Source organism: Gopherus flavomarginatus, chromosome 2 (genome assembly GCF_025201925.1).
Source record: "Gopherus flavomarginatus isolate rGopFla2 chromosome 2, rGopFla2.mat.asm, whole genome shotgun sequence".
NCBI lineage: Eukaryota > Metazoa > Chordata > Testudines > Testudinidae > Gopherus > Gopherus flavomarginatus.
Genome location: NC_066618.1, coordinates 256720193 through 256732416, shown reverse-complemented (window position 1 = coordinate 256732416; position 12224 = coordinate 256720193). Strand labels below are relative to the sequence as shown.

At 37.9% G+C, this 12224-nt stretch overlaps 1 protein-coding gene across 1 annotated transcript in view; it reads right to left on the bottom strand.

The window, feature by feature from the left end:
* Positions 1 to 12224, bottom strand: part of CIBAR1 (CBY1 interacting BAR domain containing 1) — a 42390-nt gene that overhangs the window by 13476 nt on the left and 16690 nt on the right. Inside the window, 4 exon segments of the mRNA XM_050941501.1 lie at positions 2574 to 2693; positions 5062 to 5175; positions 6825 to 6929; positions 7865 to 7870. Of these exon segments, the coding sequence (XP_050797458.1) occupies positions 2574 to 2693; positions 5062 to 5175; positions 6825 to 6929; positions 7865 to 7870 (345 nt within the window).

Below are 12224 nucleotides of genomic sequence, written 5' to 3'. Positions count from 1 at the left end.
CCCAAGGGGTGAAGGTGCTGCATATAGAGCAAAGAAAAGGTGAATGACATTTCCTCAAACAGGCCATATAACAGAAGGGTATTCAAAGCAGGAAAAGCTGCAGGGCAAGAAACCTGGTGTCTTTGTTTCCAACATACTAAAAACAAGGACCTGTGCCAGGGCACTAAGATCCTTAGTCAAAACCCCCTCAAAAACAAACAAACAAACAAACAAACAAACAAACAAACCACCCTAACATCTAGCTAAACTAAGGTGATGACATTGGGAACAATATGTTCCTTTGAATTGGGGGTGCCACGACTTGGCAAGTGTCCTGGTCAATCTGCTGCCGTAGTTGGAAAGAACACAAGCAATCATCACACCACACCTCCTTTATAGCCCTGCCCTCAAATCTTCAGATCCATAAGGAGAGGGGCATGGAGCCATGAGAGTGCTCCAATGAGCACTTTTATTAGAAGGTTCCACTGGTCCAAGCTACACTATTGATGCAGTTCAAGAGTGGGACTATGCAGAGGCCACTCAAAGAATGTCACTGTGACTCTAAAAAGCTCCTATTACTAGACTGCTGCATAAAATGCAACATGAGAGCCAAAAGTCTGCTTGCTTGCTTAATACTGATCACAGTCCTAAAACACTTCATTTTAGAGATTAGGAAATGTTCAATTTCCCACAACCTGCGACTGTTTTGTTTGTAAGATCTCTCTTCTTACACGCTCCTTTTTTGCCCTATTATGGTATATTTTTAGACATCTTATTCCTTCCAATATTGTCAAGAATTTTTGCTTCTGTCATACCTCCAATTTTCTGCATGACTTCACATTTTTATTTCTCCATTATCATCTCCCTCTTCATATTTTTTCAATTTACTGGACACATTTTTAGATGTACTATGAAATCTCCTTGTTTATCCATACTAGATCATTTTACCCATCTTGATATATTTATCCTTAAGTGGAATGAATTCTTGCTGCAATCATTAATATTGACAAGTCTATCCTACCCAATTTCTGTATCTTATTTTTAATCACAGTCAGTTCACATTTCCTAAAAAGCTGGCTCTTCTAAAATGAAATAAATATTAAAAAGAGTTTCTACAGAATTCTTCTCCACATCTCATACTCAATAACGGCCAGGTTTTATTTCCTAAAAAATCATTTTACAAAGTTAGTATTCTAAAATTAAGAAGAGAAAAATGTTTTATCTATTTTATTCTTCTATCACCCAAGTGTTGGAAGAACTTTGTTTCTGACATGTCCCTTCCCAATTGTTTCTTTTTTGTGTAAAATAGTTTTGTAGAGTATTTACTATTGTATGCAAATCTTAGTCAGTTTTAACAAGGTTATTATAATTCCTAGGTACAAGATACAAAATTAAAATGTTCACTGTGTAGGGATATTAAAGAAGGTTTATATTAGAAATGAAAGTGATTCCCCATAATTGCTCCCCCATAATTTAAATCTCATATCATTACCAAGTAAAAGATCTCTTGGATTTATTAACTTACAAGCTACTGTGTGTGTAAAACTTGTAAGCCATTGATTGCATCTGTTCTCAGAAAGATACTTTATTGCTATGTAAAACTTGCAAACCATCAATTGATTCTGTTTTCTGAGCATGCTCTGTAATTGATACTGTGTAAACCAATGCGGTAAGTCGTTAATTAACTCTCCACTCAAAACAATACATTGTAACGGTAACTGCTCTTAGAGGCAGCACAGAAAAAAACCCCTCCCTCTGTAATTAAAGGGCAGGAAGTCTCAAATAAATTTAGTAACTCCACGAAAGTAGTGGAGACAGTAAAATAAATGTGATTAAAAGAAGGAATATATGTGAACAAATGCTTGGTTTACATGAATGCTCAGGGAGGTGCCAGCCTAGGAATGCAGTATCCACTGGCCGAAGAAGGCGTCAAGTGGGAACAACCAGATGACCCCCGGAGGGCAAACTGGAATCCACCCCACCATCTCAAAGGATGAGAAAAACCAACATCTGACAGCATGGAGCTATCAGGAATGTGCCACCTGCTGATTAATTCAGCAACAGTAGGATGAAGCAATTCCCATAGACTGACATAGGAATAAATTCCTATAAAAATGGACTCTAAAGACTAAGAACTTTGAGTCTCTGGTTCTGCTACCACCCTCCAGGAGCATCAGGTGTGCATCTGACATAGACTCGGCTACACTCTTGTGGACAAGATACCTGGCCAGTATTCTGTCACAAGCAACTTCCAGGCTGGTAACTATAACGGATTAATTCAGAACCTGTGTGAGTGAGTGTGTGAATGAATGAATGAATGTAACAACTGTCTGTTGTATTTGCAATAAATGTGGCATTTTGCCTTTTCCCTCTTATAAGATCCTGTTGGTATTATTTTATTAGTGTAACAACTGAATGTATCTGGAATGTACCCTTCTCCGTTCTCAGATGGTGTAATTTGTCAAAGGCCCATTAAAGTCAATGGGCCTATGACAATTTACATCACCTGAGGCTATGCTCCTGAGATACTCTCTCTAATTTAACACACCTTCTGAAATTAACCTTGAACCTAACATTCACGTTTTCTATCTTACCTGTATTATTCCAGATGAAAATTTTGATGAACCAGTTCTTTGAAGGGGGGATTTTGAGTTTGCACGGACTATGTCTAAACGAGACTGATAGTCTGGTGGATACAGTGAACTCCGAAAAACCTGTTCAATGTAAAATGGCAGTGACTTTAGTGACATGATATAAATGCCAGACTGACAGCCTAAGAGACTGAAGCTATCTAACACAAGTACAGCATTGGACAGGGACTATACAATCTTACCCTCCCAACCCTGATTTAAAGAGACCATCTCTGGAATAGAGAGAATAATTCTATCTATACTTAGTCTATATATAGCATATTATCTAATAGTCCAGTGGTTCCCAAACCTTAACAACCTGTGAACCCCTTTCACTAAAATGTCAAGTCTCGCGAACCCCCTCCTAAAAATGAATATTTCCAGGGATTTTCTCCTTTACCTGAGTATAAATTATAAAAGCAGTGATCTTGGAAATATAAATTTGTTTTATGACAAGCTTATTACACACTTTATTATTATTATTTATCATTACAGTATTTTTATTACATTATGAAAATTGCAACACTCTTCCAAGATATCACTTTCGTAGCTTGTATCACTTTGAATAAGCCTGTTATAAGACAAGGCTCCTATGTTTCATCAAGGAGTATCAGATGTGAAACAGCATGAAGGTATTTAAGAAGCCAACTCAAAGAGTTCCTCCTACACAAGCATTCAGGTCTTGAGCAGTCCAGGCAAACAATGCATGTTACAACAAAGCTTAAACTTGTTGTTCATAATAATTTAAAAAGCAATACTAGCTGCCTATTTAATTTTAAAAACAGCAAAAAATATCCACCTCCCTTTCCATTTCTTATAAGGAGTCTTGAAGTTTAAATCTCCTCAGTGTGATATATATGCTTGCTGTGATCTGCTGAGCTCTTGGAAGTCCAGGGGCTCTGGGCTGCTGGCCCCGTGCTACCCGGGGTCCCTAGGGACAGCTCTGTCCACCATTAGGGAATTTTTTCCCTGAGAACCCCCTGTAACATTTCATGAACCCCAGTTTGGGAACCACTGTAATAGTCTATACTAGTTAATACCATTGAACATGGTTTATGGAAGATACATCCTGGCAAATTAACTTGATCATTTTTTGATATTACAAATTAAGCTGATAAAAGTAACAGTGTTGATGTAATATATTCAGAATTCTGTAAGGTATCTAACTTGGTACCACATGACATTTTAATTGAGAAACTGGAATGATACACATGAAATGGATTAAAAACTGGCTAAATGATAGGTCTCAAATATCATTATAAATAGGGACTCATCATCAAGCATTTCTAGTGAGGTCCTGCAGGGATCAGTTCTTGGGCCTACATTTTTATCAATGACCTTGGGGGAAAAATTACTGATAAAGTTTGCAGAAAACACATGATAAGGGAGTGGTAAATAATCAAGAGTACAGCTCACCAATAGAGAGTAATCTGACTTGTTTGGTAAAGTGGGTGCAAGCAAACAATATACATTTCAATACAGCCAAATATAAGGTCATACCATATAGAGACAAACAATGTACGTCATACTTACAGGATGGGGGACTCTATTCTTAGAAGCAGCGACTCTGAAAGAAACTTGGGGGTGGGGGTCCTAGTGGATAATCAAATGACCATAAGCTTCCACTGTGATGCTGTGGCCAGAAGTGCTAACACAATCTCTGGATTTACAAACGGGAATATCCAGCAGGAGTAGGAAGCTTATATTACCTCTGTATTTGGCAATGCTGGAACTGCTACTGGAATACTGTGTCCAGTTCTGGTGTCCACACTTCAAAAAGGATGTCGAAAAATTGAAGAAGGTTCAGAAAAGAGCCACAAGTATGATTAAAGGATTGGAAAATGTGCCTTCTAATAAAAGACTCAAGGAGCTTAATCTATTTAGTTTATAACATAGAAGGCTAAGGGGTGACTTAGTTACAGTCTATAAGTATCTACCTGGGGAACAAATATTTAAATAATGGGCTCTTGAATCTAGCAGACAAAGGTATAACAAAATCCAATGGCTGGAAATTGAGGCTAGACAAACTGAGACTTGAAATAAGGTGCACATTTTTAACAGTGAGAGTAATTAACCATTGAACCAATTTACCAAGAGTTGTGATGGATTCTTCATCAAGGGACATCTTTTAATCAATCAGAATTGGATGTTTTTCTAAAAGAAATACTCTAGCATTCAACCACAGCTATTGGACTTGAAGCAGGAGCTAAGGAAGTTCTAATGACCTGTGTTATTCAGAGGATTAGATGAGATGATAACAATGGCTTTAAAAATCGGTACATGAATCTATACTCACTTTAAGGCACCTTTACACAGCTGGAGTAGTGTAAAAGGGGCCTTAGTGTAAATGAGAATCTGTCTTTGCTTTTTTTGAATTAGTCAACATTTGTAGATCCAGCGTGCAACTGGGCCTCGTATGTAAATAATAAAAAAAAATGTTGATTGCTCTTACCTCTAAATCTTCATTCTCATCAATATTGTGTATATTTTGGTAGGCAGCAGTGTAAATCTCTAAAGCTTTTCCATGGAATAACATTTCAATAGTTATAAATTCAGAAAATATGCTCTAAAAATTAAGAGAAAGGTTTTATTTGTATGCAGATATATTAATTTACATGACAAAAGTACACTCCTGCTTCAAACACACAAAAACTGTATCAGAATTATATCATTGATATTGTAGGACACAAACAGCAAAATAGTTGAATGCATTTTTTAAAAAAAAAGTTGGACTTTAATTCTGGCTATTAGGTCTGCTGGCAGCTTGGCAAACACTATCTATCCCAGTGGTTCTCAAACTTTTACACTGGTGACCCCTTTCACACAGCAAGCCTATGAGTGCAACACCCTTATGAATAAAAACACATTTTTAACATTTAACACTATTATAAATGCTGGAGGCGAAGCAGGGTTTGGGGGGTGGAGGCTGACAGCTCGCGACCCACCATGTAATAACCTCACAAACCCCTGAGGGGTCACGACCCCAGTTTCAGAACCCCTGATTATGCTGTTCCCACTTCATATACCATTTTAATTCCTAGCAAACAGTTGACCAGTGACATATATGACAGGCACTGAAGAGGAAAATGATAGATCAAAACAAAACAAGCCTGCCTATGAAAACTCACACTAACAGAGTGTTAGTTTATCAGACTAATATATATCTGGTTGATTTACACAGCCCTTCTCATTCAAATGTTGCATTTTGTTTCCTTAAAAATATTCTGTGAATTACAACTTAACGATAGCCAGCTACTGAAAACTTAAAATTGGTTAGGAAGAATCTATGTCTATTTTTTATTCTACTGTCTATATAGATTTTGTTAATAGTCCAGGGCTTTGAAGCGGAGCCCAGAGATGGAGCAAAGAGCAGCTCCGGAGCAGTGGAGCTGCAGGTTTTTGCCTGGAGCTAGAGCAGAGCCGGAGCACAGCTCCAAAGCCCTAGTTAATACATACCACAAAACCCTACCCTCCCTCGAACATAAACAGTCACTGAATCTCCAAAACTATTGGGATGATTCTCATCCATGTTACTATATACTGCATGATGTTTTATCTTTTCTTCCTCTCTCATTCTTTCCTGTTTGGATTAGTTATTTAATTTTTAAATAAAAAAAGTAGCCCACTTCAGTAACTTTATAGTAAAGCTGCGATAACATTTTCTAAGCCCCTTTCAGTCATTTATATCCTTAAGCATCTTACGTTTGTCCTCTCAGATAAGAGGAAAATGAAGGCCTTGCCCACTTGTAATCATTAAGAATCTGAAAACGCTTCTTGTAATAGTAAGGGTTTTAACTCCCATAACCTAGCCGAATTCCAAGTTTGGTAACTATATTCTGCTACTGATAGCTGTTACTGTTGTTCAGCACTGCCACTTCATTCCACGCACAAACCCAAGTATCTACTGGGGGGAATATGGCAGCTGTTTAACAGTTCAGTGAGACACCAAATGACATTTTAAGGCAACAGTTAATATTGTATCGAAATGAAATGAAGAATAACTAGCTGATTTTTTTGCCTGTAATGTTATTTGGGTATTGAAATAGTTGTGAATATCACAGTATTCGCACCAATTTGTATTTGTGCACAACTCACGTGAACTAGAAGTATTGCCTAATTTTGCCAAACAGCTACTAAAACCTTTTTGATACATCAAGAGTGATGCCATGCATTTAAATGTGAAAAATATATATATATATATTTTTACATGCACACCTTTATGTCCTTTATTTTCTGTTTCTCAAAATTGTCAATAGTTTCCTCCAACTGCCGACTTGTTCGAGTTGCATCCATCGAAGCTCTCTGTAGATCACTTTCAGCCTTATAAAAATAACCAAATAGACTGTTATTCCTTGAACTGATATTTAAAAAGTTGTGTACTATGCTTTACTTTAGAAACCAATAGGCTCTCCTGCACATGCAAGTTACTATAATTTAGACTTCTTGTGAGTTGGACATTAATATCACTTACACTGATGTAGAGTCCTTTAGAAGAATTTTCAAAGATTTGTACAAGAAAAAAAGTAAAATGTAGAGAATGTGAAATATAAATCCTGATGTAGAAAAGTATGCTAAGCAAGTGAGTCTCTAAAGCAGTGATGGGCAACCTGTGGCCCCTGGCTGCCTGCAGCCCATCAGGGTAATCCGCTGGTCAGCCGTGAGAGTTTGTTTACGGTGACCATCTGCAGGCACAGCCGCCTGCAGCTCCCAGTGGCCGTGGTTCACCGTTCCCAGCGAATGGGAGCTGCAGGAAGCGGCGGCCAGCATGTCCCTATTCTATGGAATTCTATGGCCAGCACATCCCTGTTCTATGGAATTAGTAATAAATAAACGTACATCATCTTCATCTCCTTCTTTAGGTCCCAGTTCAGCAAAGTTCTTAGCACTATCTTAATTTTAAGCAGCAGTAACACCTGCCCTGTTGAGCAAATTATTAAGTATGCGCGTGTTTTCCTGAATCCTCCCATAATGCACTGCAATAGACAGCTTTTGGCATATCACATTTGTCTGATACAGTTCTGTCACTATTGGTATTTAGTAAGCAGCAGATACTGTAATGTTAATTATATTATTGTCACGGTAATAGAATGTTATTCTTGATCCAATTAAAACAGATATGGACATATTTTATATACTAATTTCTTAGGAAAAACAGACTGTTGTGATACAATAAAATACTAAAACATTCATATTTCAAAATTAAATCATTAAAAGATTTTATTCTGATGTTTCCTCTTCAGAAACACAACATGCACCTGTGACTGAAATTATTAATAAAGGAAAATATTTTTGATGAAAATGAAAGTAAAATATTTATAGTACAATTGTTACATGTGACCTTTGGTAAAAAGTTAATATGCTTACATAAAAATTATTTTTATCTACAGTGTCTATCTTTAATACATTGTGTGTGTTCATGTGTGAAATATTTCACACACCAAAAATACCCAGTAACAGTGAATGTTCCTTCTGGGAGCTTGTCACAAATATGCTATAGCAGAAATGAACAGTTGCATGCTTCTGTATACTTAAAATATAGAATGGAATACTATGCTGCAAGTAGTCAGCAGTCTTTTGGAGGGGAAAGCAGTTCTATCAGCCTATTCCACTAATAATTTTACAGTTGTCTACCAGTTAGAATTAAAAAGGGGTCTTATTAATGAGTTGAGGTAATCCATCTGAGAGAAAAACATCATTGCTACTATGTGTTAGGCACATATCTGGTGCTCATCACCAGGGTAGACAGCTGCTGAAGTTGGTGGTGCAGTTTTTCTTTATCACATAATGTTTAACCATTATCAAACATCAATCTGAAAAAAATAATTAAATCACAAAAAGGGCCAAAATGCAAAGAAAAAGTTTAATTTTGATCAGAATTGGCAGAAAGCTTCTAAATACAATTGATAATGCAATTATGTACTCAAATAGTACTGTTCTGAAAAGTTTGGGAAATATTTAGCCCTAGATGATATACTGTATGCATTTCCCCATACTTTTTTGCCTTCACTTAAAGCAAAAGTCTGTAGTCACATAACAATATGAGATTGTTTATACCATGTAATACATCAAAATATTTGTCATTATTTGTAGAAGGGGTTGATTTGAGAAAATTTTTTCTGTCTGCTATTTTTATGAAGTTATACAGATAAGATGAACTTACTCCTTAATTATAAAACATATATTTTTGATATTATCTGCTTGGCTGCAGACATAAGTCTAAAGCACACATGGTATATCTGTAATCATCTTATCTTTTCACCATCATTGAATACAATGACAATACAAATACACTACTTATAAAAGTAATGACTCTTAGTAGAAGAGCTGCAGAATGTCTTGTATGAATAGATTGTGTGAATAATGAAGCATAACCATGTACTCTTATATAACCCTACATATAATTATGAACTACGGAATGTCTAATGCAACACTCTTTAAACCTCAGAAAAATAGCCACAGTAATTTTCAGATAGTTGAAACATTACTATTCTCCCTCAGAACCTGTCTGAAGTGCTCAATACTCTCCTGCTTCTCTCATCACTGTCACGGTACCATGTATCAGAGCACACCAAATCTTCCCCACAGCATTTCCATCGCCTTGTTTCACAAGTACTCTCACATTCATACTGCGCAAAGGTGAGGACAGCTTCTGGAGCAGGTAACAGCACCATCATGTTACAAACAAGACGTTCTGGGCTAAGTATCACCGATCCGTTTTTGACAGGGGACACTTAAAAATACTGAGCTGTTGTATGATTCCATCTGTATGACTGATAATTTGCAACTTTTTATCAATACATCAGAAGCAAGAGGAAGACCAAGGACAGGGTAGGCCCACTGCTCAGTGAGGAGGGGGAAACAGTAACGGGAGACTTGGAAATGGCAGAGATGCTTAATGACTTCTTTGTTTCGGTCTTCACTGAGAAGTCTGAAGGAATGTCTAATATAGTGAATGCTTATGGGAAGAGAGTAGGTTTAGAAGATAAAATAAAAAAAGAGCAAGTAAAAAATCACTTAGAAAAGTTAGATGCCTGCAAGTCACCCAGGGCCTGATGAAATGCATCCTAGAATACTCAAGGAGTTAATAGAGGAGGTATCTGAGCCTCTAGCTATTATTCTTGGGAAATCATGGGAGACGGGGGAGATTCCAGAAGACTGGAAGGGGGCAAATATAGTGCCCATCTATAAAAAGGGAAATAAAAACAACCCAGGAAACTACAGACCAGTTAGTTTAACTTCTGTGCCAGGGAAGATAATTGAGCAGGTAATCAAAGAAATCATCTGCAAACACTTGGAAGGTGGTAAGGTGATAGGGAATAGCCAGCATGGATTTGTAAAGAACAAATCGTGTCAAACTAATCTGATAGCATTCTTTGATAGGATAATGAGCCTTGTGGATAAGGGAGAAGCGGTGGATGTGATATACCTAGACTTTAGTAAGGCATTTGATACGGTCTCACATGATATTCTTACAGATAAACTAGGAAAGTACAATTTAGATGGGGCTACTATAAGGTGGGTGCATAACTGGCTGGATAACCGTACTGAGAGAGTAGTTATTAATGGCTCCCAATCCTGCTGGAAAGGTATAACAAGTGGGGTTCCGCAGGGGTCTGTTTTGGGACCGGCTCTGTTCAATATCTTCATCAACGATTTAGATGTTGGCATAGAAAGTACGCTTATTAAGTTTGCGGACGATACCAAACTGGGAGAGACTGCAACTGCTCTGGAGGACAGGGTCAAAATTCAAAACGATCTGGACAAATTGGAGAAATGGTCTGAGGTAAACAGGATGAAGTTCAATAAAGATAAATGCAAAGTGCTCCACTTAGGAAGGAACAATCAGTTTCACACATACAGAATGGGAGGAGACTGTCTAGGAAGGAGTATGGCAGAAAGAGATCTAGGGGTCATAGTGGACCACAAGCTTAATATGAGTCAACAGTGTGATACTGTTGCAAAAAAAGCAAATGTGATTCTGGGATGCATTAACAGGTGTGTTGTAAACAAGACACGGGAAGTCATTCTTCCGCTTTACTCTGCGCTGGTTAGGCCTCAACTGGAGTATTGTGTCCAGTTCTGGGCACCGCATTTCAAGAAAGATGTGGAGAAACTGGAGAGGGTCCAGAGAAGAGCAACGAGAATGATTAAAGGTCTTGAGAACATGACCTATGAAGGAAGGCTGAAGGAATTGGGTTTGTTTAGTTTGGAAAAGAGAAGACTGAGAGGGGACATGATAGCAGTTTTCAGGTATCTAAAAGGGTGTCATCAGGAGGAGGGAGAAAACGTGTTCACCTTAGCCTCCAATGATAGAACAAGAAGCAATGGGCTTAAACTGCAGCAAGGGAGATTTAGGTTGGACATTAGGAAAAGGTTCCTAACTGTCAGGGTAGTTAAACACTGGAATAGATTGCCTAGGGAAGTTGTGGAATCTCCATCTCTGGAGATATTTAAGAGTAGGTTAGATAAATGTCTATTAGGGATGGTCTAGACAGTATTTGGTCCTGCCATGAGGGCAGGGGACTGCACTCGATGACCTCTCGAGGTCCCTTCCAGTCCTAGAGTCTATGAGTCTATGTTTCAGGTGCTATCTGAAGGAGACCATTGTTGGTGGCAATTTCTCACTTGTTTTCATCTTCTAAGCAAACATCTCTGGATAATGTTTGCTACTTATCACAGTACAATGAAGATATCGTGGAGGCATAGAGGAAAAGAGAGAGGCAGCCTATCTGAGCTGCACTGATCTCAAGATTTTTCAAACTTCTGTGAACTCTGGGTGCTCAATTTTTGTCTTCAGTCATCTTTTTGTACTAGAAAGCTGAAGTAGAATTACATCCACCGACAGCATGAATGTCTGACAGTGTAAGACATGTCCATTCCCAGCTCCATAGCCACTCTGTGAATGGAAATGAATCTCTTATTTTGGCCAACACCAGTTTTGAAATAGAATTCATTTTCCCCAAGAGCAGAGCAATATCTTGGGAACACAGATACAACATCTGGATCTAAGCTCCATATTAGCACCCTATTTACTGAGTGTTTGCTTTGCATGAGTAACATGCAAGAACATGTGTGAATCTGCTTCCTTGTGATATGCCTTGAGTTCTGGTATTGCAGAATGGTTGCCAGATGCTACTTTTACTGCTTGTGAGATGTCATGAAATCTAGCAGCAAGGTATACTTCACAACCAGGTAACAATCTCTGTTCATACTTCATAATTCAGTCATAGAGAAAAAATTCTGTAATGTCTGATTTATTCTTTGAATATATCATCTTCAAGCATTGCTTTGGTAATGATATTAACATAGTGGGGTTCCAAACTTTTTGCATTGGACGTTCCCCCTGAGGTCTCTCTCACCAGATGACTGATTCTTCATTTGCATGCTTGTCACCAACAAGAGCAGTGTCTTGACATTTTAATCAAAGGATAATGTTCTGCAGCTGATCAGACAACTCCCCAAAAGTTTTGCACTTGGCAGTATTAGTGCATACCATCTGCAGAAGCATCATGAGGTCATTAAATAGCTAATGTTGGCTCATCGGATGATAGTAGCTCAACCACTGACAGATTTTTCTCCAGCCAGGATGGTGTGTTGCTCTTTTGGGTCTGTCTT